Raw genomic sequence first — 21,655 nt, 5'->3', positions numbered from 1 at the left:
TGGTTAGTAACTGTTTATTTGTTTTGCTAAGTAGAAGCAGGTGTTACAGAAGAGTCAGGGTATTTGGGGAAAGAAGCAGAAGGGTTGCATTGCTCACACGGGTTGGGGGTTGAAAACCTTCTAGCCAGTATTAACTGTATTGTTTTTAAATACAAGAAGCAGAATGCAGTGGAGAGAGAGAATGATTTTGCTTTAGTCTTTCAACATTAAGATTAAAATCTTTCAACTTTCTTGTTCATTTTCATTTAATGTGTTACATCTTGAAGACCTTACTATCAAGGAATGCATGAAGGTGATAGTAGAACAGTGGCAGGAACCCACATGTGTTCACCAAAACCCCTACAAGCATTCAAGGACAGCCGCAAGTGGTTATTAAATTGCCTTGATGTGCTGCAGGACTAAAGCATATAAGCAGAGTGTATATGCAGAAAAGCTCATGTATTTAAAGGGTTACTTTCTGTCATTTACTATGGACTATTTTAAAATTTACTGTCTGACAAGAAACTACCAGTGCACTAAAAATTCTTCACTGAAAAGCTAATGTTTGTATCATCTCTTGGCTGACACTGGTTGCTAACGTGGTGCTACAGTATTTGGTCTCTGCTGATGCCACGTGTATCCAGGAACGTTTGTCTTCATCACTCTTGGAACACTTATTTTCTAAACAGGGTCTGGGGTGTGCTGTATCCCACACAGCTGCAGGCGACTCGTGCGGTTTAATTCTTTGTATTTCATAAGACTAATAACGAAATTGCAGGAGCGAGCATCCCTATGTAGAAGTAAAAGGGTGTATGCAGGTGAAAGGGGCAGCTCTGAAGGAACAGCTGGGTCTTGGGGTACTGGCACTACGTGGGGAGAGGCAGTCTGTGAGCACGCAATGCGTGCTGCCCCAAAAGGGAGTCTCCAAGTACCAGGATCTGTCCATAGCGTGGGTTCCAAGGAGAGGAGCGAAGTCCGGTTGCATCTAAGAGTTTGCATGAAGATCAAGAGAAGATGCCTTGAACTTTTATCCAGGTTATTTGCGTAGTTTCTCTTTTTTTTTTTTTTAAATCAAGTTCACAGATTTAATTGGCGCTTTGTGCAAGAGGTTTAATTTCCTGTGTCAGGATGTTATTTTTAATTACTATGACCAGGATTTGGTTAGGCTTCCGTTTTTCTTTACATCACCCAGGTAGGATGCTTCCTCCTCTGTGCTGGTAAATTGACTCTCTTGTACCAGGGCCCCAAATCAGGCTGACGGGGGAGAGTTCCCACTGGGCACAATTTTCAGGATTAATTTTTGCTCTTTGCTTCACAAGTCTACTTGTGTGCTCCCTTCCTGGTCTTACACACTGTGAGCAATCAAATTATCTAAAGTGTGTGAATTATCTGCTATTAAAAGGACACACCAGAGTGCATCTATATATATTTTAAAAATTACTCTTTTGAAATAGAATCACTTATATATTTTTATATTTATTGCTGCTGTTGCCTTGCTCATTAAAATTGAATTTGACATAAATATATAGTTTATGCCCAGTTATCACTTTACAAACTGTTAGCTGACCAGTTTGGTCCCCTCTGCTGCACTGAAGATGCTTTTTACCAAGGAGAAATCCAACACAAAGGTCAGGCTGCGAGATCAGTGTCTAGTCCTTGAAGACAAACACCGAGGTTGAAATTCTTGTCTCATTCAAAGCTGTGCAAAAGAGATTGAATAAAAAATCTTTGAGATATGAAGATACCAGGGTAGATCTTGGAAGGATTGGGGTTGTCTCAATGAAAGCATTTTACGAACTGAACTTTGAACGTGGTTTTGTATTTAAATATTTGGGTGACCTATTTGCATCAGGATTTGCTCTAACTGCTGTTGAGGGAGCGGGTTTCCACCTTCTCTTTTCTGAGTGCTCTTGATTGCAATATTGGAAGAAGCTGTGAAGGGCTCGGACTCCTTACCGGTGGAGGCAGGAGAACAGCCAGCAAAAGGGAGAAGAAACACCTTTTGCCTCCAGACTCCTTTCCAGGTACAGTTTATTTAATGTATTTTATTTCCAGCAGAGCACGGGGAATTGTGTGAGTTACTGAAGGAGGGAAAGTCTTGCGAGGCCAGCGAGGTTTCTGCGCAGGCGAGGGTGGACACGAGCGTTGCTGGAGCTGCGGTTCGGGATTTTCAAGCCGCAATGGTGCGAGGGCAGGGACGAAACCCCTGGCTGACGTTTGTTCAGAAAAGGGGCCGCGTTTCGCCAACAGCAAGCAAACTACTGCGCGTCCTTGTCGCGCAAGGGCTTGCTGGAGGTCGGGGAGCAGATTCCTCTGGTGGTACCGAACAGATGGGGGGGGTGGGATGTCTCCCGTCTCGTGACCGTTCTCGCCCACAGGGGGATCGCCGGGGGGGGTGTCCCTTTGCTGCGGGGCAGTGGGGTGACCGCCTCGGCTGGACTCCCCAGCCTGCGCTCCTCCCCTCGGCGTGGACGAGGACGGGGAGGAGCGGGGCTCCCGTGGTCACGCCGCGACGGGGAAGATTAAAACATGGCAGGCAGCTCTGCACCGTGAGTGCACAGGCTTTCGCTTCGGGCTTTTCTGACTGCGCTTGGGGGGGGTGGGGAGGAAGAACCAAGCTTTGTGCTGGCTTTCCCTGGCAGCGCCGAACTACTCGGTGTTCTTAGCCTGGTGGGACCAGTTGGCAGGAGCTCATCCCAGTGGCACGGGAGGCCTGCAGCACCCGATAGCGCTTGGGGGTGTCCCGGAGCGGGGCGGGGGGACAAGGCTGCGTGTGGCTGATGCTGATAAGCCGTCCTTGCTGCGTTCTGGGGTGCGAGAGGGAGGAAGACGCAGGCGCACAGGGTGTTTGGTGGCTGTTATTTGGTACGGGGAGGGCGAGCTCGGAGCTTGCACCCGAGGCCTGGGGCTGCAGCAGGAGGAGGGGAAGGGAGTGATTTCATGGTGGGCAGGGAGCCCTGCGGTGTGGGGGAAGGAGCTGGCTTCTCTGGGGGTTCGGCTCCAAGCAGGGCACGGGGCTGCTGCTCCACACACGTTTTCCAATTTCCAGTTTCCTAGCGTGCGCGTTGCAATATTTGGCGGAGGCTGGCTTGTCCCCCAGCGCTGCTTTCGGAGGAGCAGCAGAGGCGCATCCCGTCCTGCATCCGCAGGGATGCATCCTGTCCCATGGCAAGGCTGGCTTCTGGTGCTGGGATGCGGAGGGTACCCTGCCCTGCTCTTCCCTCCTCTCTGTGCAAACCAGAACCTGCTTTCACACCTGGTACGAGTTCTCTAGGAGACAGCAATGTGGGAATTTCCAGGTGTCATTAATTGTTAATTGCTGTGCTAGCTCCTTGCCTGTGGATGCTGCGTCTTGAGTCGAAGTGGCCACACGTCTCGAGGTGTCCTCAAGTCACCGCTGTGCTCCGGCTGCTGGGGCCGGCTCCGGCCAGGACACACAGCCGCTGCGTAGTCACTGCCAGCAGAGCGAAGCAAGGATGCAGACTTGTGAGGGAAAGGGTTTGGGTAACTTTGTTCAAGTGCTGTGCCTGGGAGCGGATAAAAGGCTTGGTTTGTCCAAGTAGCAGTGTCAGAATCAGACCTTGTCACATGTCTTCCTATCCTTCAGGCGATCTGCGCATCCATCACTGCGTTATTTAGTCATTAATCTACAGTCAGTGTATACCCACTGTAGGAAACCTTCCCCGCCATCACACACGGCGTGGAGGCGGAGCGGGGGCCACGAGTAAGGGCTGCTGAGCTGGGGGTTAGGGGCATCGTGAGGGGAGCTGACCCTGTTCGCTCAGTGCCCCAGGGCAGGGGGTTAGGAGGATGCTCAGCTTAGGCAGGAGCATCACCCTGGTACTGTGCATGGGCAGCAGTGGGAATGGAAAGCCCCCCCCCCAGCTTTGCTCTTCACTCGTGATTTTGGGTCTTTGTCTCATTTTGCAACATCTGGAAAAAAAAAAAAAAAATACCAGCCACACCAACAGCAAAATGCAAAAGCCTTGATGTGCTTGAAGTGCTTAAAACGCCTAATTTTGATAACTTCCCACAGCACAAGCGCAAGCTGGTGGAGATTAAAGCGAATTAGCAGAGCAGAGAGGCAGGACGGTGGGTACCAGCGTTGCTGGGGAGAGCAGTTCACTGAAGCAGTTCGCACAGGGTGATGCTCAGCACCCCGCTTTGCCGTCGCCCGACTCGGTCTCGCTGCTGCTGAGGCTCTTTGGGGCTGGTTTGGGCCGTTCCTCTGCCAGGCTGACTGCGGCAAGCAGCCGGCAGCGGATAAAGTAGAAAAAGACGTTCACGACATTAATGAAAGCTTTGACAAAAAGGAAGCGAGGGAAACTATTGTCTCGTCGGCCTTATTCTCATAATGTCTGCGTGTAATAAGTCTTTTGGTTATGCTTGTGGCTTCTGTGACAAAGCAGTGATTTAGGGGGCTGTCTTTACAGAGGCAGAGCTGCTCACACAGGCCAAAGGGCTGGTGAGTAATATTTTACCACAAATTGTTGTAACTGGAGCTTGACAACGGCAGTAGGAAGGAGGGTGGGGGTTTGCATTTGATTTATTCGATGACTTACTGCAATTTGCAAGAGCGAGCTTTATGCTAGCGAAGCCACAAATTTGCAAATCCTGCAAGTAAAAGTCCATGTGAGTGAAACCAGGGAGGGGAAAACTCTGTGTTTTGCTGCCAGGATCCCCAGAGGTCGCCTGGTTCGGCGGGAGGCAAGCACGCATCGCGGCTACAAACCGGCTTCTCAAACTGACGGCATCGTGGGATGCCCGGGAGCCTTTCCCGCGCATTGCCAGCGCAGTATGCCGGTGGGAACCAGGGGTCCCGTCTTTTGGTGTGGACATCCAGTATAGAATAACTCCTCTGGGCAGCAGTGCTTTCTCTCTCAGCCTTTAAACCAAGCCAGAAGTTAAAGGGATCTTTCCCTAAACCCCACCTGTGAAGCATCTTGAAGATGAGCTTTAAAGAGGGAGGGAGGAAGGCTGCTGCTTGGGCTTGCATCACTGTGAAAATTCAGGTCATGTTTACTACGGGCAGCTGGAAAATGATGATCTCAGATGCTAACAAGTAACATCTGAAGGGAAGCGTTAAAACATTTGAGCTGTTTTGTAAGCACCTACTTTACTTTTTGCCAAAACCAATCTAGCTATTCTTAAAGATTCATTTGTCCCCTTAAGTACATGATGTCAGCTTATCTAAAATAAGTGAAAAAGAACAAGAGGTTGCCCTTCCTTTTAATTCTAAATGGAAAAATGGTTTTGTCATGGTTTTATTTTTTTTTAAAGACCCCAAAACAACAAACAAACCCACTGTACAGCTTCCTTTCTGCTTCAGAAAGGACAGATACCTACGGTCTGAAGGCTTTTTGTGCTTCTGCAAGCTGACCTTGTGTAATTTCCTTATTTACATTTGGCTAGCACCAGCCTCATTGACTACAAGAGTTTATACAAGCACTTTTGAGAGGAATACCAAGGCTTGCAGAAGTGAGTTCTGCCCCACGTTGTCCTCTTATTTACTGGTACAAAGTAGATATACAATGCTACTGAATAAAAATAAGTATTCTTACCCTATTTTGTTCTGGGGCAATTAATTTAAACCAGGAGGGAAAAATTACTCAAAGTTGTTGCTGTGCAGGGAGACATCTGATAATGTTAAAGTTTTATGTGCTTTTATTTATGTGAACAGTGTGCAGCCTTTGTAATGTGCTTTTTTTTCGGGGGGTGGGGAGCATGTTTTTGAGGAAGCTGTTGCAAATAATGTTTGTTTGCTGCTGTAATTGAGCCAGTCAAATTTGGAGACAGATCAGCTTCCTGGGACTTTGGTATTTGCATTAAGTCTGCGCCACTTGCATGCACAATCACCTCTGTTCTAGGACTTTTGCAACCAAAATGAAAACAAATTGCACTTAATACGTATCAGTGGCACAATGATTCCTTCAACAAGTAGTTCATTTGCAAATCTAATACATGCATTGATATTTGGAATTAAGCAGCATGGCAGCATTACTTCTTGTAGGGTTTGGTGATGCTAGGAGTTATGGGCTAAGCTGGGAAGGGCGTATCTCAGCTGGTGTAAAAAGAAAGAAGATTTGAAGGAGAGAAAATTGCCCTTTAGTGCGACTATCCTGCTATTTAGTAGCTTGATTTCTGATACATGAGCCGCCTAGCCTGGCACGGAGAAAGTATTCTGCAATTCAGAGATGATAAAATAATTACATGATTGCGTGCTTCTTGAAGACACGAGGATAATGTTCCTAAGTGCCACCAATTCAGTTACCACTCAGAAGAAGAAAAGGCTTCTTCTAATCAGGCCTCCCCGGGTAAGGGTTTGCAAGAGTACCCTTGAGGTCAGCTCTAATCTACCAGCTTCCAAGCAACTCATTTAAAAGAGCATAAGATTGCCCAATTCGCAGGGTAAACACACTAATTCAGGCTGAGGAACCGGCATGTGACAGCCACGCTGCCGAGAGCCCTTCGGGGAAGGGAAGTAGTGGCCAGACCCTGCAACAACCCTGCAGGAGGGATGAAGGCTGACCCAGCCTCATCCTAGGGATGGAGAAGAGGGAGAGGAGAAAAGTTTCTTCACTTTCTTTATTTAAAAAAAAAAAAAAGAGAAAAAAAGGAAAAAAAAAAGAAAAAGTTTATTGCAAAACTCAGTGTTTTAGAGTACTTCCAGAGTCCACTAGGTACATTACAAACAAATCAGTAAATCCTGCTTTGAACACATTAAAGCCTGCTTCTGGGTCTTCTGCGCCCGCACACACACATACTCACTCGCTCCCCTGCTCGTGCCGCGACACAGACAGGAACAGAAACGTACTGTGAGGTCAGTGACAAACATATTATTTGATCTGTATTGGAAATTGTTGTAAAAAAAAAAAAATTAAATTACAGTAGAACCTCGCAAATCTGCAGAACAGGGAGCTTCCACACACACGCAAAACCTGGAGGCCTTATTCCACTTCCAAGCAGAGTTGTAATAGCAAAGTGCTGTAGTGAGGTCTCGTATCACAAAGACTTCAATAATCTTACAATTATAGTCTACAGAACATTTACCAAAATGCTTGAAGTATCATAAATTAACAATAAATAAAAAGTACATCTTAATGCAACATCGTTATTTGTTCATTTACTCACCGATTCACAAAACTCTAGTTCTCTGTAAGGGGTCTTCCAGTCCTGGGTGCAACACAGCGAGGTTCTGCTGGCCGTGATAAAGTGCTGAGGCAGAGGAAGGACACGAGACCACAGGTCTCGGGCAGTGAGGATGAATTGCTCTAGCCACTTGGTTGCAAGAATGCCTGTTTCCTTTCTTTCTATTTTTTTTTTTTTTTTTTTGGACAACTAAGACAGAAAAAACAAATCAAGCACCTTCCTAAAAAGAGGTGTGTTTGTTTTGTGGTTGTTTTTTTTGTTTTTTTTCAGATTGTCCCACATTTCTATGGCTGGTAAAATACAGACAGGTCAGCATAGCAGTTAATGTATGATGCCACTTCCACTTAAATACACAGAAATGTTGGTTTGGCTTTTTTCCAAACCAAAACAGACTTGTTTTATTTGTCCCCCTGAGTTGCCTAGAGGCGTTAAGATGCATATAGGTGGGGTAAGCAAGCTTGTGTCACCGTGAGTAGGAATCTCTCCCATTAAGACTAAATGAACAGCTAGTATGTTGTCTTTTATCATTCCCTTCACTGTGCACAGGCTCCAGTTCATGTCTCACTGAAGTCAGCAGCAAAAAAAAACAAAAAAACAACCCCCCCCCCCCCAAAAAAAAAACCCCTCTTGCTGACTTTGGGGGAGCAGGGAGCGCTGGGGAAGGGGGTACAGCTCAGACCAGCCACCCTGTGCCCCTGGGGTTGGCAGATGCGGGGAGCAGACTGCGCGGGGCTGGGTAACACGGGGGGTTTCCACGTTCATGCAGTGATGGGGCAAAGATTTCCTTGTGCACTTGTAAGTGAAGGTTTTGGGTACATTAAGACATACTGGGCCAAATCCTCCCTGCAGGGTGGGCCAGTTACGGCAGCAGAGCTAGGTCCATTGACACCAGCTGAGGCCCTTATGGAAGGAGATGCTGGATCTGTAGGTGGTTTGTTTTTTTTTTTTTCCTTTTTAAATAATGACTGGGTTACCTAAGACCTACCTATTAAAAACAGCTACACTCTATGCTGTAAGAGTAAGTTTCCCAACAATTTCACAAGCTAGCAATACAAGATAGGTATTGAAGAGATTGATGTAAAGACAGCTTTCCATTATGCAAAAGATTATTTTTCCTCTCCAGTTATTTAAGCTAACCTCCTTTAACAATCTTAGAATAAATTAATAAATACTAGTTAAATTAGAAACAGTACATCAGATCTGACTATCAATAGAAAACAGTTCTAAAGATACCAATTGGGAGAAGAAAAATGATCTTATGAAATATGTGCAGTAATAACTGGCCATAAAGACATATGGAGCCTCCAATTTCCCAGCATTTGTGATGTTCAAGTTAATTAGAAGAACATTAGCAATGGTTTAAGTCAGCTATCTAGCCTAGCGTCCTCCTCAAGTCTAAAACATGAGTCCATATTCTTCCAGAAGAAGATTCAGTTGGCTACTAGCGGTGTACGAAATGCTCATCTCCAGTTCGTATCATCAGTTTCTTGTCTGTGTGGAATTTGTGGTAGGGGATGGGTGAGGACAGTCAGAGGCTGAGCTGCTTCTGCTGTTGCTGTTTGCAGTTTTTCTGGGATCAGTCGAACCTTTACCTATGCTTGTTATCAGGAAAGCAGGAGTGTGCATCACATCTTCATGCTAGACAGAAGTTATTCTTATGTGGCTATCTGTATTTTCTATGGAGCTTTCCATTGTTGGTTAAAAAAGTTCTTTCTAATAATTAAAAAAAAAAGTTGTTGATAGCAACTGTTCACATTTAAAATTTCACATTCCCTTTAGAATGTAGTTTTAAAACGTGGAGCAGAGCTGATGTTTTCCCGAGTCTTACGCCGAGTACATTACATGGAGAAGGAACAGCTTTTTTTATGCCACACCATCACAGCCTTTTCCTGAATTTTCTGCTTTTCCAATATCCATTTCAATAAAGTCATCTGGTAAGTCTGGTACGACCTCCGCCGCGCTCTCCTCTGCGCACTGCTGCTGGCGGTGGCACAGCCCAACCTTGCACGGTCTCACCAGGGACAGAAACACAGCACCCAGGACCATGCCAGCAGCACAGGAGTAAAAGGCTGAGCTGTAGTTCTGTGTCGTATCCACTAAGACACCTACGGAAAACCCATTTACAGCAGTTAGCCACAACCGACTCCCCCTCTCCCTTGCCCATCCATCCCTCCTAGAGGATTTTTAATCCAGGTACCACCGCATCATTTTATTTGCAATCAAGAGATACTCAATGGCAAACAGATACTACCTTAAAAAAGTAAAAACATCGTGTTCAGGGGTATGGAGTGTCATCTTCAGGCAAGTCAGAACCCTTCGGGCACGGCAGGGACACTAAGCCTGAGATGCATCAGGCATCTATTTATTAGGATAGAGACTTCACCTTTCTGCAGGGTATGGCAGAAACACATGCACAGTGAAAGCGATTCGTTTCTGCTGTTCACTAGAGCCTGAAGTGATGCCAGTTTTAGGCTTCTAACAGGAGCAGGGTAGCACTGCAGTATTTTCCTTCACTCTGAGGTTCCTCAGTGGAGGCTGCCTCATCTGTGGGACTCTGCAGAGCTGCATTGCAGCAGTCTTCTGGCTCCGAGAGCTTCCCAATACTAGTTGCAGGGCTTTTAGGATAGTACTATGATTAGCGCTGCCAGAACACTTTCTAGACAGAGATCAGCACCAATAGCTGTCAAACATACCAAAAAAAACCCCCAAAGTGAAAGTTGTAGAGTTACCTGCAAGGGGTGGTCCAGCCAACCCAGCTAAGCTTTGAATGAAGACGTAGACTCCAGCCGCAGAAGACATTTTTGCAATGCCAACCACGTCGTCTTCTGCCAGGAGGGGAATATGCGTGCCCGCTACCGTTCCGAGCATGAACCCAAAAAATATGCTACATGTCATCAAGCCCCAGAATTCAGAGGCAAAAGGGAAGGCAAACAGCGCTACAGACAGCAGAACAACGCAGATGAGTTCGATGTAGATCTTGCGGATAGGCTTTTTGTTGAGAACCCAGCCAGCTGAAATTCTTCCAAAGACCTCTGCGATTGCCATGGCTGACAGTATGTATGCAGAGTGGTCTTTGCTGATGCCAAGGCTGAGACTCAGGGGAATGATGTAGAGGGAAGGAGCGAAGAAGCCCAGGGTAGCAAACAGGCCAAAGAATGCATAACAGATAAAGCTATAGTCTCTCATCACAGAGAAGTCCAGTAGTTTGGTTTTTGGTTCTGGAGGGGTGCTGTTATTTTCAACAAGTATCTGTACGTGTTCCTTTGGTTCGTCACTTTTCGGCTCTGCTTTGGTGTTTCCAGGCACATTGCTGGGTGAGGTAGTTATTTCTACTCCTGAGTCTATGGACTCTATTGAGGTGCGCGTTTGCTCATTTTCAAGCATATACTTTGTCTCCGTGGGCTCTTCTGGAGGCTGCACTTTCACTTCTTCTTGCTCTTTGATGATAATGGGTCGCAGCAGTGATCCGCAGACGACGATGCTTAGCTGTAGCACCCCAACAGAAAGGAGGCTGTATCTCCAGCCAATCTGCTCCTTCAAAGCAGTAATTGCTGAGGGAAGAGGGCAGAAGAAGAAAGCGTAACTAGAAAAGCCTGGAGTTACACCAAGGAGCTATTTGAATTTACAGCTAGGGAAGTAACTGAAGCTTCATCCCTGGAAGGTCCCAAGCACCTCAGCTCTCGTAGAGGCTGAGCAGGGGTCCCTCCTGCCCAGGGCCACCCAGGGGTCTGGCACCCGCGTTCCTCCCATCAGCTGCAGCGGACAAGAGCTAGAAGTTGCATTTAACATCTGGCTAGCAGAAGCTACCCTCTAGGTAGCTGCTTTTGAGGTCCCAGCGAGTTTGGGATGCCCAGGGATGAAGGTGGTGTTATTTTTAGTGAACGAAAGCAAACTCAACATTTGAGTTTCCTCTCTCAGCCGACCCCACCCTGAAACCAGCTGCTGGAGGAAGTCTTTTAGCTCTACTCAAAAGGTGCATGTCACTGCCTAATTACGAGCCTTCACTTGCAATCAAAGCAGCTTTGCAATGGGTATTACCTGAAAGCAAGCATGCAGAGCAGAAGACCACCTGAACTGCAGCAGACAGGTGATGACAGGGACACGCTGCCTGGGGACAGGTTCCCAAAAGGCTGGAGCAGCTCAGCAGCCCGTGCTAAGCGCAAGCCCACTAACCTTTAGGAGCAGTTATGTGTACTGTGTGTGTTTTAAATAGCTGAAGTTTCTCGGTCTTATTTTTAGCCTGCTAGATCTATATAGGGAACCCGGCGGGCTGCGTATCAGCGAGGCACGTCCTGCTCCAGGGCTCAGGCATCGTTAGACCAGAATCTAGGATTACTCGTAAACCTGCCTGCAGGGCAGGAGTGCCATGGGCATGTGAGCAACCACCTGTGGGCTTTAGCAGCTCATGGGAAGGTCCACGAGCACCAACTTGATATCACTGGCCTTTGCCTCCCATTTGCTTGGGAAAAGGATCGGAGCAGCCTCGTGCTTTAGGCATGTGCGTATGAACTCACAGCGTTGGGGCACTGTACCTGGTGCAAAGGAGAAGACAGCAAAACATTCCCCTGTAGATGCCACTGCTGTGACCAGCGAACGTCTTTTGTCAAAATACTGTGATAAAATGGTGACAGTCGGGAGGAAAGAGAGGCAGTATCCAAGGCCTGTGAATAAATGCCAAAAATTGCCATAACAACAAGTAAGGGAGGGGGAAACACCGATGCAAGAACACGTTAAGTCAGCTTTCCCAGTGGCGAGATTTACAGTAGCATTTCGGCCAACTCAGCAAGTCACCCTGGAAGAAAATCATTGGGGAAACCAGAATGTTATTTTTTTTTAAAATTGGAGGTGGGCAAATAAAAAAAATTAAAGAAAAACCAAAACAAGAGACCCAACCCCCCAAACCTGATAGATAATGCCTTCTGTTCCCCAACAGCCAGTGGGGTCCAGTTTGAGGACCTCATCTGCTTAAAGAGTTTGAGCCTGTAGCAATTGCTCCCCTAAGCAAGGCAAGCTCCCAGCCATGGATGTGAGCAGGACACCCAGGCCAGACTGCAGAGGGGAAAAAAGTATCAGAAAAAAAAAAAAGAAAAAAGAGAGAGATAGAGGGAGAGGTTAGAGGATTTGACGCCATGAACAGCTTTCATCTCCCTAGCGATCCCAATCAGAAGCAATCGGTACAGCTGCACTAGCACAGTGGTCTGCGGGACCAAGCCCCAAGGTGGTCCCCAAGGTGACAACAGGGCAGAAAGCCAAGCCTTGAGCCTTCATCACCTCTACCAGGAGGGCAAGGTCAGCTCAGAAGGGGCAGCAGCATTTCTCAAGCACTCCCAGTGTTGTGGGGAGTAAAACCCCCCCCAGCCAGAACCACACTTGCGGGAAGCCGCAGGAGAGAGCGAAGCATTCAGCAGGTACAGGAGTAAGACGACTCACCAGAGATGACGCCAATGGAGACATACATGTCCACAACGGTGCGGGCGAAGGAGGCAATGACCATGCCGGTGCTGATCAGCACCCCTCCAGCCATCACCACGAAGCGGTGACCAAAGCGATTGCTGAGGACCGTTGACAGAGGAGCTGGATGGGTGGGAGGGGAAGAGAGCCATGGTCAACACCCAAAGTCAGCAACTTCGCCAGCTACCATCTCCTTCAGAGGCTCTTCTTGTCCCCCTGCCCAGGTCCCCGTGACATGCCACCTCCCCTGCCAGCTGGCCTCACGCAGCAGAACATCACCCTGGAGCCATCCTTGGAGCACTGCACAGCTCACGGCATTTAGGATGTGCTAAATAAAAAAATCATCAGAAGAGACTAAGATGGGTGCCTGGCAGCCTGGGACAAACCTGCAGCAACATCCGCAGACACCAGTGGATTTCAGTGTGGCTCAAGTTATTTCTAATCCTTTTCACTACAGAGTTCGGTTGCAAAACTCTTGTTTTCACCCCTTGCTGATGAGAGCTGAACGGCTGGGCCAGGCTCGGCGACACAGACCGTGTCCCTCTACCACACAGAAGGACACGAGTTGGGGTTCAAAGGGACTGCCGGGCCGAGACAGACATTTCTTGGTATTTCAGGAGCACACGGCCTCTGGGCTTTATGGCTGTTATTTATAACAGAACCATTAGAGACATAAAAGTCACAGGTACCAGGTCCTCGTATGCTGAGTCAGCAGTACGACTGCCCCTTGCACTCGTGCTTGGGGCACTTGCACTTGAACGCTTGCTACTCTTACCTGTGAAGGTCTGTACAAACACACATATGGATATTATCCAGGATATTCTGCTGTTGGTTTCGTCAAAGCTTTCCATCAGGTCATTAAAAAAGACGCCAAACGATTTTATAATGCCGTATGTTAGAGCTTCCACAAAGAAGAAAGCAAAAGCAATTGTCCAACCCCATCCTCCGTCAGGCACTTTAGTATAAACATTTGGAGCAGTGCACGGCATTTTTACAGCTTTGACAGTCATTTTTGATCTGGAAAAGAGGGGAGAAAGAGCCAGGCATCAGTTTAAGATGAATTTTGCTGAAAGAGGCACGGCCTAGCAGCTGTAACATCCCTAAAGCACCACTAGCCAGTCCCTGCGCCGCCGAGGGATTAAATGCAGGAGTTGGGCTGAAGTTTCTGCCTTTGTCACCCCACGGGGCTCGTTTCTGCTGGTGCCCTTCGAGCCCGGGACCAGAAACCCTCCGCTCAGCACCCGAGCGAGCCATTCCCATCAGCAAAACCCAGCGCACCCGGGAGCCATCATCTGTATTTTGGTGCGTGGGGGTGGATGGATGCGGTTCGTGAAAGATCCACCGCGGGACCCAGCGTGGGCTGGCGGAACCGCAGGAAACTCCCCAGGGAGCACCCATCCTCCCCATCGCACCCTCCTGCCCGGTGACAACCTCGATACCACCCATTTTGCTGGGGGGTCGGTCGACGAAACGACCTACCGTTGCACCCTGCGGTATCCTAAAGCCACTCGGGGTGACGGTAACTCCTTGGGAACCTGCCTGTTCCCCAAAATGGCTGCATCAGGGCTGCCCACAACACTGTGACCCAGCAACAGGGGGGGTAGGGACATTCCATCTGCCACCAGCTCCCTGTGCTGTCCCCTGCAGCCCTTGGGGTCACCAACACCCCCCCTCAGGGCAGGCTGAAGCCCTAAGGGCTGCGGGGGGGCTGGAGGGGATCACCCCATAAAGCACGATGCTGGGGTGGCATCTCTACAGCCCTGCTCCCTGTCACCTGGGGGGGGGGGGCCGTGGATGCGTGGGGGCACTTTTTTGTCCCACTCGGGGCTCCTCGCCAAACCTGAGCACCGCCACACCTGCACAGCGAGGTGGAGGGGGGGGGGGGGACACAGTCCTGGGGTCAAAGCCCCGGCATGGCTCCCAGTGGCCACCCCGGGAGGGGACCACGAGGTGGCCGTGGGCAGCCACCCCCGGGCGCTGCTGACCCCCCACCCCACGGGCTGCCTCGGCCCCCACGCCGGCAGCGTCCCGGGCACGGCGTGAACCTGCGGCTCTTGCGGGCGGCACGTTTCCTCCCTGCTCCGCCGTCCCCAGCAGCCACCAGGCATTTCCCTCCTCCATTTTATACTCTAGATCATCAGCGTGACTTTCTCGGCAGAGGAAGCCAGAGCGACTCCGGCAACGCTTCGCCATCCCACCGGGGAACTTCTCACGGGAGGACCAGGCGAGTCTGTGTGTGCGTTCCCGGTGACACGGGCACCGGCACCCACCGGAGACCCGTGAGCAGCCCCACGGGAGCCTGGCTGGGATGGGTGATGCAGGGGGCCACCCAATGGGTCCCCCTGAGCTGGGGGGGGGGTGTCTCAGCACCCCACTGACGCCTCTGCGGTGCTGCATGGTGGGTCGAGGCTGGTGCACGGCTCCCGTGGGGGCTTTTTTTCTGCCGAGGGATGGAGCGAGGCGTGGGCTCCAGCATCCCTCCGGTGTTGCCCGCACCCAGGCTCCGCTGCAGCCCAGGCAGGGTGAGGGGCAGCGGGCAGGACCACCGCCGGGTGCCCAGGCGGGAGTTGAGCCTCTGCCCAAAGTTTGTGGGAAGTGCCTGGATACCCCCCGAGAAAGGCAACGGGGCTGCAGTGAATTCCTGTGTCACTGCACAAGGAATGGGGGGAGATTAGATTAGAAGGAAGCACGCTATTTAGAAGCAGGGGAAAAAAAAAAAGGAACCTAAAAAAAAAAACCCAAACCACAAACCTTGGCGTACATTTAAAAATTAAAAGAAATTACGATAAGGAAAAAAAAAAATTAAAATGCCGGAGCTCAGGCCCCCCCCCCCCCCTTCCCTGCATCACTTTCCGAACATTTCAGACCTGATTTCTGCATCGCCACCGCCGCACCGGCTCCTCGGCGGGCGCCGGGGCCGCCAGCTAAAAATAAAGGGATGCGGAAAAAAAAAAAAAAAAAAAAAAAAAGAGGGTAGGGGGAAAGCACACAAAAAAAGCAGGGGAAAAAAAATAATTAAGGAAAACAAAATAAAGAAAAAAAAGCCAAACAAAGCTCCCCCCCCCCCCCCCGATCCCCGGGCAGGAGCCCACTCACCGGGCGGCGCTGGGTGCTGCGGCGGGGCTAGGGGCTGCCCATGGCCGGCAACCGGGCGACCGACCTTGGGTGGCGGCGAGAGAAAGAGGAGGCGGCGGCGGGCCCCGCCGGGCCTCCGGCCGCTGCCTGCTCTCCCGCTGCCCGCGGCGGCGGCGGCTGTTGTGCCGTTCTCTCCCAGCCCCTTATATACCGGCTGGAGCCGGTCTCCGCCGGCGGCTCCGCAGCGCCATGTGCGCGCCCGGGCCCCGGCTCGCCCCAGCGGCGGCGCCGGCAACCGCGTGTAACGGCGGAGGGGCGGCGCTGGGGGGGGGGGGGGGGCTGCCCACCTCTTTCTCCACCCCCCCATTCCCATTTTTTAATTTTTTTTTTTTTTTTCCAACCCCCCCCGCCCCGGGCCGGCACCTGCCGGAGCGGTCCGGGCTTTGCTTTCTCATTCCCCGGTAAGCGTTGCGAGCCCCGCCGCGGGGGGGGTGGGCGGCCGGGGCTGGAGCGGAGCCGGGCACGGCAGGTCGCCGCCGGTTCGGCCCGAGCACGGAGCCGTGGGGCAGCCCGTAGTGCCGGTGCTGCCTTCTGTGAGAAGCACCGGGAGCCGGTTTTTTGGTGAAAAGCACCGAGAGCCGGTTTGGGTATCCCCCAAAATCCCCCCCCTTTTCTCCTTCCCGCTCTCCGAGCCCGCTCCGGTTCGGTGCCGAAGTTTCGCGCCCTTTGTTTGCAGAAAAAAAGGCCTGGGATCTCCTTATGGCAAAGGGATGAAGTGGTGGGATGAAGTTGGGATGCGAGCGATGGGTTAGCCCCGTGCGCTTTCCGGCCTTTTTGGGATTCGGCCGCCTAACCTCCCTTTCTCGCCCCGCATGCAGTGGGATGATGCAGCAGCGGGAGCATCCCGGATTCGGGCTCGCAGCAGAGCCGCCAGCCGCCGTCCCGTTTGCCGGACGAGGTGTTGGGTACGGGACAGGAGCAGCAGCGGGACGGGGCTGAGCGCACGGCGAAGCCTCGCGCGCCGTTTCTGAGGATGCCGGCGTTGCGGGCAGCGCGTGTTGCGTTTTTAGGGGGAAACATCTCCTTCATGTAGGGAACTTCAAAAGTAGCAGCTTGTGAGTCAAACGGGATGCAGGCGAGACTGACTCACCACCTATATGGATGCGGGAGGAAGGGAGAAGGGGGGGATCAGAGCACGGGGCAGTGGTCCTTCCCAGCAATGCCCACCAAAGCAGGATAGAGCTAAAGCGATGGACGCTTTAGGGTTTCCCATGAATTTCCCCGAAATCAGTAAAAAAGAGGACAAAACCGACAGCGCTGCGTTTCCCGGCTCGCTGTGCCACAGTCACTGCTACCGCCGCGTCCGAGCGCTGGCCTCAATGCGCTGGGCGCGGACGGACGCTGCCGGGGAGGTTTTGGAACCTCGCACCGTTCCTCGGGGCTTGTGGGCGAGTGACTTTTGCCCACAGGTCATAGCACAGGGCTCAGAGTGGTGACCAGACCCCTCCTCGCCTGCCCTCCCGTGCTGGCCCAGGACCCCACCGCAGTTTGCTGGGTTAAAGTGGAACCTGGCGATTCTGGTTCATACCCCTGGAAAAACTACCCAGGTTAAAATGTTGCCTCAGCGCCTCACCCACCAGCACAGGCTGCTGCGTTCGATTTGGCAGGAGCCCCTTTCTCTGGGTTTTCTTTTTATTTCTTTTTTTTGTCACAGTGGGAGTTGGTAGTGGGATGGTGCAGGCAGCGAGGGCAAAGTTCTGCAGACTTCTGACAAATGAGGCAAATGAACTATTGCTTTCGCTCGGTAACTTCGAGAAAGCTGCCACTGATTTCTCGTGGCAATGCTGGTCCAATGACCGCTGCCTCCAGCAAGCTGCTGATGCTCTTGCCCTCGCAGGGAGGTTTCGGCCGCTTCACCCCTCACAGTCCCATCCTAAAGAAGGTTAAATCCAGGCGCTGGGCCATGGGGAGCGATGGGGTCTGCGCCTTGTGTATCCTTGGGGAGCCTCGTATGGCCCCATCCTGCAGGAAACCCTCTCCTCCAAGGGGTTCTGCCTTTCGGGGGTACTGGTAAAGGGCGACCACCTTGTCTGGCCTCTATCCCGTTACACAAGCTTTTTCTTGAGAATGGGTCACCCTCCCCGAGCTGTAATTCTTCCTGGCAGCGATAGTGCAAGTGGTTATGGGACAACAAAAGAGATTTGTGCCTCCAGGGGAGAAATAAGAATGCAAATATCTTTGGCATGAAAAAACAAAGGCGATTTACTCCTTGGTATTTCTTGTCAGTACTTTGCATCTGTCTCTACTTCACCTTCTCATTCCTTTCCTTTGGGTTTTCCAAGTGCAATAAGGCTTTGGGGAGCAATGGGGGCTGGAAGGGCCCCATGAGAGGGACGGGGCTGAGGGCTGGGGGCTGCAGCCTCTCCGGCCCAGGGCTTCGCAGCTCTACTGTGAAATGCTTTTTCCCCCATGTCGTTCCCCCACTTTGGGGGGATTTCCCCTGCTGCAGCCCGGCCTCGGAGAGGGCTTGGCCGTGTCTTGCCGGGACGCTTTGCCCCGGCACATCCAATGCGGGTCCGTCCCGTGCCTGGCAGCGGCTTCTCCATCTTCCCAGGGACTTCTGCGCCGCTGTCACCCCGGGTGCGTGGCCGGTGTTTGAGGTTCTGTAAACCATAGCGAAGGAGAGCAAGCATCCCGTCAGTGGGCATAAATCAGCCGGGAGCTGGAAAACAGGGCAGGCTGCGAGCAGAAAGGGAGCGTGGGCCCCTGCTTTCTGCTGGCCGGATGGGTCAGGGACTTCCAGTTCATTTATTCTGCTCGGGTTCGCCCAGCCCTGCTCGGCATGTGTAATGTTTTCTCTGAAAGACCTAGCAGTTAGATGGGTGAAAAACATTCTCCTGTCTCAGGAGCTGGCAGAGATCCTAGTAAATCTGCAGAAGTATGTTTTTGTCGGTGCTGCTTATTCTGTTAGGGGAACTAGTATAAACTATTTCAGTTAGAAAACCTTTTCCTGGAATAAAGTCTTGACTCTGTTCAGAGCATTGTCGGGACAGTCGTACCGGGAACAGAGCTTTGCTAGTAAACATGCCGGGACCGAGAAGGCCTAACGGGGCAGGCACAGAGCTGCTGTACCCTCTGCCCCACGGAGAAACCCCTCACGAGGCACCTGCTGCCCTTGGCTGTGCTCAAATAAAAAATAAAATCCGTGCGTGGTTAATTTGCAAACAAAACACAGATTTTTATTTTTTTCTTCTCCTCCCTGAAAGCCTGGCTGTCCCTGCCGGGATGTGCCACCATCCATCCCCTCCAGGCTGCGGCTGTCCATCCCTCGGTGGGCTCGGGGTCAGCGCCGTGAGCCACGCCGTGGGGGCACGTCCCCATTTTACATCGCTCGGCAGCCGTGGGGTCAGCTTCTGCTTGCCTGCCTCAGTTTCCCCGACCCCGGCTGGCACGAGGGGCGATGCTGGGAGCCCCCGGGGTGGTCCTGGGCTAACAGCGGGTGCCCGCTTCGGTTTGAATTTCTCATCCCCCGCTGCGTCCTTATCTCCCTGCTCCTCGCAGCTGGGATGGGGATGCCTGCTGGGATGGGGATGCCTGCTGGGGCTTTCGGCAGGAGAGCGGGGGCCGCTGGAAATCAGAGCCGCGATGCCCCGGGTGGGGTGCGAGCCCCGGGTGCTGGCAGGGGACGGCTCGGTGCAGCCGGCCCAGCTGGGTGTGCTTCAAAGGGCGGCAGGTTTTTCTGGGCTCCGGCTGCTGCTTTGCTCTCCAGGCAGGCGTGAAAATGTGAAAGAATGTGAAAAATGTGAAAATGATCGTGCTGGCCCCAAGATTTGTAAACTTCTGGTTAATGTGTAATAAATACATGACAGATACTCCCAGCGCTGGGCGGGTGACCGCGGCGGCTCAGTGGTGGTACAGCCGGCGGTGGCATCCCCAAACCGAGGAGGCATCTCCTGGGGCCAGCCCCAGGGTGTCCTGAGCAGCACTGGTTGGAGAGGCTTTGGGGCCTTTCTAAACTGGTTTATCTGGTTTTGACTTCTCCCTTGTCTTTCCGTGAACCGCCTCTTCTGGCTTGCAAAAATGCACTTTATTTGTTTAATTCTTCCCTGGTACGAGGTGCGTGCTGTGAAACCCAAGCGCACAGCATCCCGTCGGAGCGATGCCGGCGCTCGCAGCCCAGCACCGTGTGGCGAGGAGCGCGGTGCCAGTGCCGGTTACCTGGAGGCCTTGGTTCTCGGGTGTGATTCTGCCCAGGTAGCTCATCGAACCGTAACCACTCGTGCAGTTTTTCCTGCTTGGCACAAAGTGAGGTGCCGCAACAGCAACAACCGTGTTCCCACCCTAGTCAGCCTGGGGGAATCTCTGCTGAGTCACTTTTTTTTTTTTTTTTGCAAAAATAGCTAAAAGATGGTTCCTTCAGCTCCGCATGGGTCCGGTTGTAGCAAAGCCATAAGGGAACAGAGATGCTGCTGACGAACTGGGGTTCGTCCCAGGGAGGCTCCCCACAACCGCCCTGGCACTGCCGGAGGACGTGCGCGGCGTGCCGCCGGGGCAGAGCCGGCACAGCCTGGGCTCGCCCAGGAGTTCGAGATAAGACAGGTCGGAGAGGCCCCTCTGCCAAGGAGCTCGGAGGAGAGCGCGCTGGAGTTGATGCCAAGGGACGGCCTCGTGCTCTGCCGGGGTTTGGATGTGCTGTGGATGAGGACGGTTCTGCAGGAGCTTGGCACGAGCCGCGCCGGCGCGTCCCGCTTTCCACGGGCATGTTCCACCTCTCTTTCAAGTGGCCTCTGAGCATCAGAGATCAAGAAGTTTCATCTGATGCTAATGCATAAATTTCAGCCCCGGATGACTTGTAATTTAGAGAGAAGAGAGTGTCCTTTGAAAATGGTTTTGATTGTTTTTGTTAGCTGTGTCATCCTGGTGTCCCTCCCCAAAGTAAATGGGAAGGACAGAGGTTTGTGGGTGAACGTGGGTTTGGCTCCCTTGGGTTTTGCTCGTTTTTTCTGGGCGGCTGCAGGTGCCGATTGGGGGGGTCCCCAGCGCAGGTTGCATGGTGCAGGGCCGCCACCCCCCAGGGATGGGACGGGGTCCGGCACGGCGCTGCGTGGAGGATGCTCGGAGAGGCTGGGATTCGGCGCAGGGACCGTGCTCAGCCTGGTAAAGGGGCCCAGGAGCTGCTGTGTGCCAGCGAAGGTGCCGGAGGGTAGGATTATGTGGTGTGGCTTCCTGGAAAGTGTGAGCACTACCCGTCTTAGGCACGGCTCAGCTGGGATGGTTACGTGAGGCTCAGCTGAACGTTGTCCCTTTATTTTTCTCCCCAAACCAGTTCCAGTGCTGGGCAATCTCCTGCTCCATTGCCCTGCAGAGAGCCCTGGCCGGAGACCCGAGATGGGGCTGAGGTCGTCCTCGGCCGTGCCTGGGTTAATCCATGCTGTTCCCGTGAAGCTGGTGGCTCGAGTCCGTGCTTTCCTCAGTCCAACTGGGCTCAGTCCCTGCGTGGAGGTGTTGGACTGAAGCAGAGCTGCTCCTTTCACGCCCCCTTCCCCAAAGAAACCCCAGGGGTTTTCCAAAGAAATTGCAAAGGGAATTATTTATGGGAAAATAAGGGCGACTTAGCCACCGTCAGAGATGTCCAGATACCTAATCTCGATTGTTCCTGCTGTTTGGCAGTTGAGGGATGAGCTGTGGGTTTGCAGTTGGGGTGCAGAACGGGAGCTGGGCTCACGCGCTTTGTTCAGGCAGAGCTGCGCAGCCTCTCCCGCGGCTCAGCCCCCTCCCGCGGCTCAGCCCACCGCCCCACCGCATCCCGCCCCCGTTAATTAACGTGCCGAGAGCTTTGAGGCCCTTGGATGGAAGTTTATAAATTGACACTCTGGGCTATGAATTATGAATGGAGTCACATCCCTGATCACTGCAGTGCTACGCTGACAGTCCTGGAGCTGCTGATCTGAGTGACAGCCCAAAGCTTTTAAAGATGTGAACGGCAAAACCTGGGAATAAT

At 52.0% G+C, this 21,655-nt stretch overlaps 2 protein-coding genes across 6 annotated transcripts in view; one reads left to right on the top strand and one right to left on the bottom strand.

The window, feature by feature from the left end:
* The first annotated feature begins 1,676 nt into the window (after positions 1 to 1,676).
* The window catches only part of ARSG (arylsulfatase G), a 40,246-nt gene continuing 20,267 nt past the window's right edge, over positions 1,677 to 21,655 (top strand). The window contains exon 1 of one of the 3 annotated variants that reach the window (XM_075044232.1): positions 1,677 to 2,003. The gene's annotated coding sequence lies outside the window, so the exon portion shown is untranslated. Of the gene's footprint in view, positions 2,004 to 2,397; positions 2,529 to 14,311; positions 14,804 to 21,655 lie in introns of those variants that run through there. The other 2 variants (XM_075044230.1, XM_075044231.1) reach the window with 2 other exon arrangements.
* On the bottom strand, positions 6,598 to 15,843 carry SLC16A6 (solute carrier family 16 member 6). Of its 3 annotated transcripts, none has more exons than XM_075044236.1 (6): positions 15,676 to 15,843; positions 13,355 to 13,596; positions 12,559 to 12,702; positions 11,661 to 11,789; positions 9,858 to 10,679; positions 6,598 to 9,233 (listed from the first exon to the last, which is right to left on the bottom strand). In XM_075044236.1, the coding sequence occupies exons 2-6, from the start codon at positions 13,587 to 13,589 to the stop codon at positions 8,992 to 8,994; spliced, it is 1,572 nt and encodes a 523-aa protein (XP_074900337.1). In that variant the 5' UTR covers positions 13,590 to 13,596; positions 15,676 to 15,843; the 3' UTR covers positions 6,598 to 8,991. The 3 variants fall into 3 exon arrangements, with proteins under 3 accessions (XP_074900337.1, XP_074900336.1, XP_074900335.1); XM_075044235.1 differs by having other exon boundaries at positions 15,740 to 15,759; XM_075044234.1 differs by lacking the exon at positions 15,676 to 15,843 and having other exon boundaries at positions 12,559 to 12,907; positions 13,355 to 13,514.

Source organism: Buteo buteo, chromosome 13 (assembly GCF_964188355.1).
Source record: "Buteo buteo chromosome 13, bButBut1.hap1.1, whole genome shotgun sequence".
Lineage (NCBI taxonomy): Eukaryota > Metazoa > Chordata > Aves > Accipitriformes > Accipitridae > Buteo > Buteo buteo.
This window is presented reverse-complemented; position numbering and strand designations above follow the sequence as displayed.

Coding starts and splice junctions, on each gene's coding strand:
- SLC16A6 (XM_075044236.1), bottom strand. CDS start 13,589: ATGACTGTCAAAGCTGTAAAAATGCCGTGCACTGCTCCAAATGTTTAT. Junction 11,790..12,558: donor CTCCATTGGCGTCATCTCTG/GTGAGTCGTCTT, acceptor ATTTATTCACAG/GCCTTGGATACTGCCTCTCT. Junction 9,234..9,857: donor GGCTGGACCACCCCTTGCAG/GTAACTCTACAA, acceptor GGTTTTCCGTAG/GTGTCTTAGTGGATACGACA.